We start from the raw sequence: 11942 nt of genomic DNA on the forward strand, positions 1-11942 counted from the left end.
GAAGCCATGTTGGCTGTCACCAACCGCTTCCTCCTTTTCCATGTGCGTTTGCACAGATTCCGGGAGGAATTGCTCCGTGACATCACTGGGCTCTCAGGAGACTGACCGACCTGTAGTTCCACTGGTCTTCCCTGTGTCTCTTTTTACAAATGAGGGTTAGGTTTCCCCCTTTCCAGTCAGGGAAACCTCACTGGGCTGCCACACTTCTCAGACACGATGGAGAGCAGCCTGGCCACTTCACCCACCAGTTCCCCCAGGCTTCCTTTTGGTGCTGGAGTTCATCCAGGAGCAACTTTTTCTTCCACACAGGCCTCTTGGTGTTCTTGTCTGACTTCTGTTTTGTTGGGACAATTGCTCCTGAGCTTGGAGATGGTAATCCTTGAATGGTAACCAGCTTTCCTGGGCTCCTCTTCCCTGTTTTATCCCATGGTACTCTACCAGGCTGATCCCTGAAGAGGCCAAAGTCTCCTCTCCTGAACTCCAGGGTGGCAAGATTGTTGTCCCATGGTTTCTGTGTCCCCTCTGCTGTGTCTGCATGGCCATCACTCCTGTCAGCCCCCTGCTCAGGATGCACACCCTGCTCTGCTCCTCTGCCTCTCTCCTTGCGTAGCACAGGCTATCCTCCTGGGAGGATGGAGCAGCTCCTCGGACAGGTCCCAGCTTCCCCTCCATGGCTCCTGGGGAGCCCTCTCCCGCTGCCCTGCCTGCACCCTGGCTGTGCGGTAGCTTAGAAACAGCAGCAGAGAAAACAGCTTAGAAACAGCAGCAGAGACTTGCAGCACAGTGGGGCATTGCAAGAGGATGAACTGTGCAGGAGCACACACACCATCCTTCAGTAAAGCAGAGGAAATCTGGTCAGGCTGTGATTGCTGCTTCACTGTGGTTTGAATGACAGCATCGAGATGGAGGCAGCAGGAGACTGCCAGGCTGAGGGCTCCATCACAGAGCAAGGAATGGGCTGGCAAAGCCTCCTGGACAGTGGATGTGCAAACCACTTGTGTGCCCCTGCTTCTGCACAAACCCATGCTCAGATTCGTGTTCCTCCAGCACTGCCTGGGTCACGCAGACCTCCTCACGTCACCTGTCCTGGGCACCCTGACATGAGGCAACTCTGCCATGGCTGCTGGTCAGGTGCCCGTGGGGCTCTGGTTACAGCCCTATAAAGGGATCAGGGTGCAGGGCTTGGTCGAGGGAGCCGTGCTGGGCACTTCCCAGCCCTGCATCCATGGAGAGCAGCACTTTCATCCTGGTCCTCGCCATGGCCCTGGTGCCACTCATCACCCCTGCAGAGAGGAAGGTATGGGGATGGGTGATGGTGGGGATGCAGTGTGGGCAGCCAGGGATTCTCTCTTCAATGCCATTTTAGGCTGGGACAAGCAGGAGAAGTTTGCAAGTGCCCAGTCCAGGCAATGGGCAGGGTATCTCTAGGTCGCCCACTTCCCCTTGGTACCACCTCCACTATGCTTTGCTCCCACAAAGGCATCTGGCACAGAACATTCTCTCCCATGGGGTCTGTGCTCAGAAGCACCATGCATGGAGCTTTCCCTCCTATGGGATGTGTGTCCAAGGCACCATGCACAGAGCGTCTCTTCCTACGTGGTCTGTGCCCAGGGGTGCAATGCACAGAGCATCCCTTCCTATAGAGCCCATATCTGGTCATACCATGCATGCTAATGGACTGAGATGTGCTGGCCTTGCTGCACCATTCACTTAGCAGCCAGCTAATGAAGCATATCCCCGAACTGGGGACAGGTAGAGACAGGTAGAGCCATGCCCCACAGTCACACTTGCAGCACGGCTTACAGCTCCATCCGTGGGGAAGTGGGAGGGATGGGGACCCCTCTGCACCATGCACAGAGGGCCTGTGGCTGTGTCCCCTTAGTGCCAGCTCAGCGGGCTCTGGAGGAACGAGCAGGACTCGCTGATGGAGATTTCAGCACTGAGGGACAACGGGGACTTCCAGGGCAAATACCTCACACGAGTCACGCTCGCTGGTGGCTGTGCCCGCACCTCCCCATTGAAGGGTGCCCAGCAGCAGCCTGGTGAGGGAGGATGGCCCACCTTTGGCTTTACTGTGCGCTGGGACAAGTTCTCCAGTAAGTGCTGGGATACCTGGGGATGGCACCACGGGGGTACCTGGAGCCACGCAGCTCTCTGCTGGGTGATGTTTTGGTGCAGCTAAACAGAGAGAGGCAGTGGCAGCCCTTTCTCACACAGCATCCCAGACCCCATCAGGACACAGGGGATGCGGTGCTGCAGAGCCTGCCTTGTCCAAGGGAGCTGCTAGGGAAAGGCAGGTCCCCCCGGTACGGTTTGGGGGGTGCAAGGCCATCAGGACACAGGGAGGTGGATGCACACAGCAGGCGTGGGTGCCATCCCTACTGACCACACCAAGCCTCCCCCCAGATGCCACCACTACCTTCGCGGGGCAGTGCTTTGTGGACTCGGGTGGAAAGGAGACACTGAGCACCATGTGGCTGTTGCGTGAAGCCGTCGGGTCACTCGAGGAGGACTGGAAAGCCACCAGGTAACGGGTGGATGTGGGGGACACAGGAGCCCTCCCCAGTAGCCCTGAGGAGGAGCATCCCCTGGGCAAGGACCACCCTTTGAACCCCCCAGTGTGGGTTTGCAGTGGTGTTGTCGATACCTCCTGGTAAGGGGTTTGCCCAGGCCAGGGGCATCCGTACAAGGACACTGCTGTCACCTACTGGCACTGGCAGCTCTGAGGGGGGGTGTCCATGGTCTCTGCTTCCCACAGGGTGGGCAGAAATGTCTTCACACGCAAACGCACCCCGAAAGGAAAGAACCTGCTGAGCTTGATCCCATCCTGTGAGGAAACGTCTTCGCCCGCCCCATGACTGTGCTCCGGCCGCAGCCCCCTAAAGGCAAGCAAAACCAGCCTCTCACATCAAAATAAACTTCAAAATCATGTCAGCTCTGCTTGTCTGTTTCTAAAGACTGCCCTCGCTCCCCTCGAGGCAGCTTCTGTCTCCACAGCACCACTGCCTTTTCCCCAGCGACATCTGCATCCCCCCCCCCCATCCCTCCATCCAGCTCTCTGGGACCATTTCCTATCCCATCCCAACCCAAACTTCCACCTTGCACCATTACTCCCCTCCTGCCTGCTGATGGCAGAGGTGGCATCATGATCCTGAATCCAGACAGCTTCCTTGCGGTGCCTTCATATCCATTCCTACCAGACACTTTTCCAGTGCCAGGACTCTATGCTGTATGATTGGGTGGTTGAGGTAACGGTATCAGTAAATGTGAGATGTCAATAAAGTATTTCCTTCATGCTGCACAGCACTTGAGGTAAAATGTGCACAGTTAAAGCCCCCATCTCATCATTCCATCATATCCCATTGCATTTCATTGTATTGCATCGTATGGCATCCCTATGCATTGCATCACATTGCATCCCATCCCATCTCATCGCATTGCATAGCATCTCATCCCATTGCATTACATTGCATCCCATCCCATTGCACTGCATCACATCCCATCCCATTGCATTGCATCGCATCGCATCATATCCCACATATCTCATCATTCCCCTGGGTTACAACCATAGATTCTACCTTTCTCTGTTGCTGCATTTCGTCAGTGCCACTCTATCTGCCCCTGTGGACACCTGCCAAGCTTAGTCAGCTCTTTCCATCCAATGTTTTTGGCAGGTCCATGGGTGAAGATGAAGCCTCCTCCAGAAGTGTTACAAATACAAGCCAGCCCCAGCGATGCCAGCTCACTATCTGCACAGCCCATCGAGCCTGGCCTATCCCCAACAAGCTGCTGTGATGTGGGATGGCGGCTGCCACCTCCCTGGCACCTCAACCAGGGCAGCTTGTCCCTTCCAAACAGCGCAGAAAGGCAGGGTGTCAGGCTGAAAGGATGGAGCGTGGCAGCTAGGGCAACAGCAACAGATCCCCTGCGGCAGGGAGGATTTCTCAATCCCCTGTGATAAGCTGTGAGTTTGGGTCTGTAAAAGGAGTGGATGTCCACACACCACAGCCCTGCTGCTCTCCGCTGCCCCAAACGCTGCTGTCCTGGAAGGAACGTGTGTTTATGCAGCTGAATCCCACCTTACTTCTCAGTCGCCTGCAGCCCCATGCCTGCTTCAGGCACTGCAGCAAGCAGAGAAGCAGCTCATGAAAGCAGGGTCAGTTCATGCTGTGTTGTGTACTTACAGAGCCCCTAAGAGCAGCAGATATAAGGAAGAGGTGCTGGTTTGCATGCTGTGGCTGCGTTCAGCAAGCATGCTTGCTTCGACCCCAGTGTGCTTTCGTGGTTACTCCTTCCTTTAACACTTGTAAAAGCCAAACCAGCTAAATTAACATCTGATACTCAGAAGACACTGGGGAAATGCTGTGGCTGCTAAAGCAGACGGCAGGGTAAGCCTTCCCTCCTGTGCAGCTTGCCTCTACCAGAGATGCCCGGCACTAGGGTGGGTGACACCGTGGCAGCAGCACCAGCAGAGCAGGGAGCAGTTACATGTTTAAACAGGCAATGATTCCAGCCTGCATGCACTGGGAATGGGTGTTTGATGCTTCCGAGGCTGCCGTAAATGCCTTTAAAAAAGCCTATTCCTCATCTTCCCGCACAGCCGTGCTCATCCCTGCATTCCTCCAGCAATGTCCAGGTCACACAGACCTCCTCACCTCATCTATCCTGTCCGCGGCATCCTGCCACTGCCAGCCCACTGCTCATGGGCTCTGGTTACAGACTATAAAGCGCCAGGAGGGAGCTGTGCTTCCCAGCCCTGCAGCCATGGGGAGCGGTGCCTTCACCCTGGTCCTCACCCTGGGCTTGGTGGCTTGCATCACCCCTGCAGAGAGGAAGGTATGGGGATGGGTGGTGATGGGGATGTGGCACCGTTTGACCCCTAAGTGTGCTGCTGGGGCTGTGATGCTCAGCAGGGAGCAGGGGATGGGCTGCCCGAGCTGGTGGGAGCTGCACTGTGGGCACTGAGGGAAGCTGTGGAGAGGCTTGGGAGGGAGGGACCGCTCCTGCAAGGATGCTCCTTACTGTGGGAATCCATTCAGAGACAGGCAAACAGGAACATATCCTAGAGAAACCCTGTTTTCCCACCAAACATGTTGGGAAAGCAGTGCACCCTCTGCTTTATCATGGGGAGAACCTGCTCACCCTTGGGTAGCAGCAGCAAAGAGGCCAGGGCAATGGTTGTGCTGGAGGCAATCAGTGTCGTGGGTGCAATGCTCAAGTCGAGGTGGCAATGCCAGTGCCACCGACTTCACACAGCATCCATGGAGCACCTCCAGGCAGGACCAGGGTGGTGGGGCAAGGAGCAGGCTGCCCCATCCTCCTTGGCTGGCCTTGCAGTGCCTCCTCTCCGGGTCGTGGCGCAGTGACATGGGCTGCAGGATGGTTGTGTTCACCGTTGGCAAGGACGGCAGCTTCTCTGGTTCCTACCTGCCGGGACCTGCTGCTGGCAACTCCGAAATCCTCTCCTCACCTCTGAAGGGGTCCCAGCAGGACGTGGGGCTGGTCCTGCAGCCCATCTTCTCCTTCACCGTGCACTGGCAGCATCGAGGTAAGCAGGAGGGGGACATCACCCTGCAGTGGTGACACATTTGGGGGTGGCTTCATGCCTCGCTACCCCAAATCACACCTCCTCGCACCCTTCCAGACTTGGACACAACCCAGATGAGTGTATTCCTGGGCCAGTGCTATGTGGGCACCAACGGGGAGGAGACCCTGCATGCCCTATGGCTCCTGCGAGAGGCATCTGACAGCCCTGCAGAAGACTGGAAAGCCACACGGTGAGCACTGGTTCCCATGGCCACCACTGTGCATGCTTTCCTGCACTGGGCTGGAGAAGGGAGAAATCCCATGGGATGAGGCATGGCAGGACTGGGAGGGTGAAATGGGTTTGCCGCCAGTGATGAGGGGCTAAGGAGCATCCCTGTGACGTGGCCAGCCCCTGCATCCTGGTATACCCCAGGGTGGGTGACCCCAGGATGGGTTCTGGCCTCAACCAGACCCCCTCAAGCCTATCCTACCACCGTTCCCAGCAGGCAGAGAGCAGGACACAATGGCAGCACCCACAGCAGCCTTCTCTAAAGGGTGCTGGAGCCCAGGGCATCCCACTCGGCACCCAGCAGGGAACACATTACCACCCCTTTGCTTCCCCCTCTATACCCTCCACCACAGCATAGGTAACCCTGTTTGGGTCAAACACAGTGGTCTGGGGTTCCTGCAGGATTGGCACCATTATTTTCACTCGAATAAGATAACAGCAAGCAGAGAAGCAGCAGCAAACAAGCCCAGGAGGCCTTGAACTCAAGGACACAGCTCTACCCCCAGCCAGGCTCTGCCTCCTCTGTGGTGCTGTATTTCAGCAGCTCTCAGCCCACATGTTCCTGCTTTCCCATGCAAGTTCAGCCCAGCGTGAAGGCTGGGCAGCAGGTACACAATAAAGTGTTTCTGTGGGGACAGCAGGGCTCAGCTCTGGTTTCTGCCTGTTCTCTAACCCACAGGGTTTGCCTTGTGCAGCCACGTGAAGCCGCAGCTGCATGCAGCAGTCTCCATGGGCATAAGGGCTACCCTGTGTCCCCTCCCTGGTGCTGCTGTGCCTGCAAGAGTGATGCTGTGCTGTGGATATCTTGTCCCTTGGGGTCCCTCCTAAATGCCCCCAGGTGTGCAAGACAAGCTGGGCGGTGGGCAGGCAACGGGATCAGAATAACCGCAGTGGGATGCTATGGGCAGCATATCCCAGAGCTGCAGGGCAGGGTCCAGGCAGAGCGGAGCAGAGGAAGTTCCTTGGGTGCCTGAATGCATGGGGAGGCTGCAAATGGCTTTTGCAGAGCCGGCAGGCTCCTGTTCCCAGCGCAAGCAGATGGGGAGAGATCCAAAAGCCAGCCCCTAGAGAGACCTCAGAGCGAGGCCGTGTCCCTGAGCAACGCACACAACAGCTCCATCTCTCTATTTTGAGCTGCTCTTTTAATCGGGCTATCAGTTTTCTGCTAGTTTTTGTTTGCACTGATATCCAGCGATCGGTGGTAATGATTAGAACTGGGATGGGTGCTGGGTTTAAGGTTTCCCTTGAAAAGGAGGGTATGTCTTCTGCTGAAATCTCTGCCTCTCTCTTTCTGTACTTGAGAAACCCCGATTCCTTAAAAAAAAAAACCACCGGAGGAAAATATGATTCCTTTAAAGCTGCGATCAGGAGATGTTTTGTATCAGTGTCGTGGTTTAAGCCCAGGCCGTAAATCAGAACCATGCAGTCCACTACCCCCCCCCCCCACCTTTCTTCCCTCCGCTCCTGGAGGGACAGGGGGGAGAATCAAAAGAATGCAACTCCCACGGGTTGAGATAAGAACAGTTTAATAACTAAGGTATAACACAAATCACTACTGCTACCACCAATAATAATGATAAAGGAAATAACAAGGAAGAGAATACAACCGCTCACCAACCGGTACCTCGCCCCCACCCCGCAGTGATCCAGCCCTTCCGGGAACTCTCAGTTCTACATCCTGGGCATGACGTGCTGTGGTATTTAATACCTCTTTGGCTAGTTTGGGTCAGGTGTCCTGTCCCTGCTTCCTCCCGGCTTCTCCTCCTCCCTGGCAGAGCATGAGACTCACAAAGTCCTTGGTCAGGGTAAACATTCTGACCCACAACTGAAAACATCGGCTTTATCAGTATTATTCCCAGGCCGAAAGTCAAAAACACAGCGCTGCACCAGCTACTAAGAAGGAGAAAAACTGACTGCTGCTGCTGAACCCAGGACAATCAGCCACACAGCCCAAACCCTCCTCAGCAACAGGAGGCAAATCTAATGTCATGCTTTCGTGCTTTCAAGCACTACTGAAGCTCAGGGGGTCACCAAGCGTAAAAGAGAGCGTTTCCATTCATCAGCATCCATAGGGGACTTGCCAAGGGCTGAGCAGAGTGTTTTCCTCACATTTGTGGTCTGTCAGTGTTCTCTCAATGCTGATGCAGGCACTTTCAGGGATGTGCATGGGATATAGGTCAACATTGGGAATAATAGAGGGAACACGGCAGGGGGAGCAAGCAGGGACCATAACACCAGCGTAACACCGGGCTATGTGTGTGTGTAAGCGGGATGTGTTCTGACCCCTGCAGTACACAAGGGAAAAAGCTGTCATGGAGGACGTGCAGCGAGGAGGAGGGTGGCAGAAACACCCGGCTCCCCCTGCTCCTCTGCTTGATGGAAACAAGGTGCGAGCCTCCTCTGCTGAAGAACTCATTCCGGGCATTTTTATCATCGCTGCCCTTTAACCCAAAGCACAAGGCCTGGGCTCAGCTTCCTTCCTGTCACTGCCTCGGAGCTGCTGGTTGTGGGACCAGCACAAGAGCACAGAGAGCAATGTAAAATAGCATGGAAGGACACCCATCCCCAAAACTCTCATTGCAGTGTCCCCAGCGCTTTGTGGCATGGAAGGGCTGGTGCAGGCAGTGCCTGTCAGCAGGAGCGTGTGCTGAGCTGTGTTTGATGAGGAGCTTGCTGTGCTTGCCTGGCTCCCTGCCCACTCTCCCAGCGCCTTCTCCTATCCTGATACCTGGTTGACAAGCCAGATAGCTGCAGAGCACAGTGCTGACCCATGGCCCTGGTTAAACACGGGTTGCGGTGCCGCTCCCTGCTCTGCTGGCAGCACCACTGTGTTTTATTTCGGATGAGTAATATCGCTCAGTGCCGGGTTGAGGACTCCGAGTGACATCAGTGGCATCACACACCCTGGCCTTGAACTGCAAAGTGAAAGTGAAGCCTGACAGCTTCCTGCCACGGTGCATGGCTCCTGGGAAAAGAGGTCCAGCAGCTCCCTGAGGATGTCACAGGCTGCTTCCCCCAGCTATGGCAGAGCTGAGACCTGATCCCGGTACAAGTGTGCTGCTGCCTGTCCTCCTGGGGACAGAGGCACCCCTTGGCTGTCTCTCTTGCACAGACAGAGATCACGCTTTCAGTGTTAGATCTCATTCACCTGCACACACACCCTTTGCTTATGGGGTGGGTTACAAGCACGATGCTGCCTGCACCCATCACCCGAACCTACCACTATGCTCCACAGCCTGAGCTCATGGTCCACTCCCACCTCCCATGGACCCACTGATCCCAACCAACCCCAGTGCCCAGCCCTGATTTATCACCCACACCACAACAGGGCCCTCCTCACAGCCCCCCAGCCGTAGCTGCACTACCCTGGCTCTGCTCCACTTCCTGCCATTGTGCAGCTCTGTTACAACAGCAGCAGTGGGGCAGACACTGGCTCCTCATGCTTCCGACCAGGGAAGCTGCTTGCTTCCGCGGCGCCGGCACAGCTCGCACATGGGTGCTGTGCTGGGTACCCCACACCGAAACCACCACAGGAGACATAGACATGCTTCATTACTATTTATTTACTTGCTACTACTAAGGAAAGTATTAACTGTTACGGAAATCTAGTAGAAGGTGTCCCTGATTATGGCAGGAGAATTGAACTAAATGATCTTTAAAGGTCCCTTACAATCTAAACTATTCTATATGATTCTATGAAGTGTCCTACAGTAGGAAAGGAGAGACGATTTACCATTAAATGATAGTTTGAAAGTATGCAGAAAGTGCCCAGTAGAGCTATTTAAGCAGTAGTAAGTCATTTAAAACAAGCAGCTGGTTTTTTTTATCGTTCACTACTAAGCTGCACTTCAAGCAACACGCTGCTCACCATATCAAAAGTGCTTCTGCTTGGCCTTTTGGAGCACCTAGAAACAGCTCACTGCATCCTTGGCCAGCACAGCAAAGCGGCACACAAGGACACAGCTTTGAGAACATCCTGCGGCCATGAAAGCCTCCAGAGGAGCAAACAGCTCTGCTGCGCTCTGCTTCATCCCTCCCCACATGAAGGTTCCGAGATGTGCCTTCCCCTGAGGTCCAGGATAAACAGAGTGGGCTGTGGCAGATGGAAAGGCTCAGCCCCTACAGAAGGCAACAGCACACACGGCCTGGGAAGGGCTGTACATGACCTTCTCTAGCCATGCTAGGACCTGTGCCTGTGGCTCGAAGGTAGCAGGAACAGGCGACAAGCAGAGCTTGTCTCAATGGCGGGATCACTCTTCGTGGGAGCACTGAAGGGCAGTTCCCTATCTCACACCTAGAAATCAAGCAACACCACAGGACTAAGGGGAAGGGGCAAGGGGCAGACGTTTGTGGCCACTGGATGCAGTAGTAAGTGCAGGACTTAGTTTATTCACCTCTCCCTGGGCAAAGAAGCAGCAGGACAATAGACTCCGTCTATCTTGTGCAGATTAACTAGCAGCAACCTCAGACCTGACCACCTTCACCCTCTGTGCAGCACCCCATCCCTGCAAGCCACAAGGATGTGCCCTGAGCTGCAAGCCATGTCAGCAGCTACAGCAAAATTGACAAGAGTTTTCTATTCTATCTCATCTGGAGTTCTGCTATAGAAACACAAAGTGTCAGAACTATTCCTCCCCAGCAAACCTGAGCTCGCGGCAATTAGGGGAGTATTCAGAAGAATCTACTTTGATGGACCATCTAAGGCTTCGATGGGACTAAGGTGGCTCTACTCGCCCCTTTCCGGCAGGATGCCCAGGGTCACCCCGAGAAGCAGGAGGAAGCTGCAGAAGGCACATCTGCATGGTGCTGCTGGATTACCCCTCCGGGGCACCACAATCAGGCCGCACTTGCCTCTTCCCGTTCCACGACACAAGCATTTCTGCCTGCAATGGGCGGCCCTGGGGGTGCTGCTCAGGAGGCTCAGAGGAAACCAGCTTGAAACCAGCTGCTGCCAGAGCATCAGGTATTGAATTTCTGTTGAAAGAAGATTTGTGAGTGGGGTTGGGTGGACCATGGCCCTCTTCCCATCACCGACTGACACTGCCCAACCCGAGTGGAGGGGTCCTCAGGCACTGAGCCTGTCATCCCCAGCCTCCCACAATCCTGCCCAGAGCCCGCAAGAGAAGAACTAGAGCTGCTTCCTCCCAGGGAAAGCAGGGAGAGGATGCTGTGCTCCTGCCAGGCACAAGCATCCAAGAGGGAATGGATCCCCCCAGCTCTTGTACCATCTCTTGTACCCTAAGGCAGACCTCTGCAACAAGGCTGAGGAAGAGTGCAGAGCTGAGCCAAACCTTGTCATCACCCCAGCAAGGAGGTGCTGGGGTGGAGGTGCCCCAGGATTGAGGGTGTCTATAGGGAAGGAGGGCAGCGCTTCGTCTGGAGCCATGTTTCAGCCCCCAGGCACTCACCTTCAAGATCCAGCTTTGTCTTGATGTTTTCAATCACACATGTGTTGGGAGAGAAAAAGGCACCGAAGGACAGAATGGCCTGGAAACAGATGGGCACAGACCTCAGCAAAGGGCACAGACCTCAGCAAAGGGCACAGACAGGCATCACGGGCTGCAGCAAACACCTCTCTCCCAAGCAGCAGAGACCCCTTCACAGACATTGAGGCTGAAGCCACTCACCGTCATGTAGGTTTTAGCCACAGCAGTCCTGTTAGAGAGCTGATTCAGAAAGGCTTGCAGCTTCCTGAACTGCCTAAATAGTGACCTGCAGGACAGGAGATAACACAGGTTAACACAGCAGCTAAACCAAGGGCTGCACGCTCCCCCATTTCCCCCTTTGCAGGCCACAATCCCAAAAGAACAGCCCTTCCCATCACATCCGCCGAGTCCAACAAGTAGTACTTGCCTGTTCTGCGTCTGCGGCACCCATATGTTCCCTCGACTCTGGTTCCTAGCCATGCAGGCTGCCACCCTTCGCAGGAAAGATGAACAGCACAGAGGGAAAACAGGCTTTGTTAGTTAGAGTGACACCTCACCAGGCTTTGGGGAGGGGTAAGCCCTGCCCAGTCCTGCACAGAAGCACCACACCAATCCCTAAGGATGCTCGGTCCTAGCGGCACACCAGCCCTGCACATCCGTGATGTCAGGCCAGCACCAGGCTCGCATGGAGCAAGCTCTGT

General features: G+C 55.2%; 2 protein-coding genes across 2 annotated transcripts; both read left to right on the forward strand.

Annotated features, from left to right (window-relative positions):
• Positions 1 to 1225: 1225 nt before the first annotated feature.
• LOC308231699 (avidin-like) lies at positions 1226 to 2858 on the forward strand (the record flags this gene model as incomplete). The annotated part of the gene is made up of 4 exons (XM_080637361.1): positions 1226 to 1297; positions 1883 to 2096; positions 2407 to 2527; positions 2759 to 2858. 4 exons carry the CDS (start codon positions 1226 to 1228, stop codon positions 2856 to 2858), a joined length of 507 nt encoding a protein of 168 aa, XP_080493487.1.
• A 1906-nt stretch (positions 2859 to 4764) lies between these two features.
• On the forward strand, positions 4765 to 8262 carry LOC308231700 (avidin-like; the record flags this gene model as incomplete). The annotated part of the gene is made up of 5 exons (XM_080637362.1): positions 4765 to 4836; positions 5338 to 5548; positions 5645 to 5777; positions 6654 to 6705; positions 8107 to 8262. 5 exons carry the CDS (start codon positions 4765 to 4767, stop codon positions 8260 to 8262), a joined length of 624 nt encoding a protein of 207 aa, XP_080493488.1.
• Between the last annotated feature and the right edge of the window lie 3680 nt (positions 8263 to 11942).

The sequence above is a fragment of the Psittacula echo genome, assembly GCF_963264785.1.
Source record: "Psittacula echo genome assembly, chromosome: Z".
Lineage (NCBI taxonomy): Eukaryota > Metazoa > Chordata > Aves > Psittaciformes > Psittacidae > Psittacula > Psittacula echo.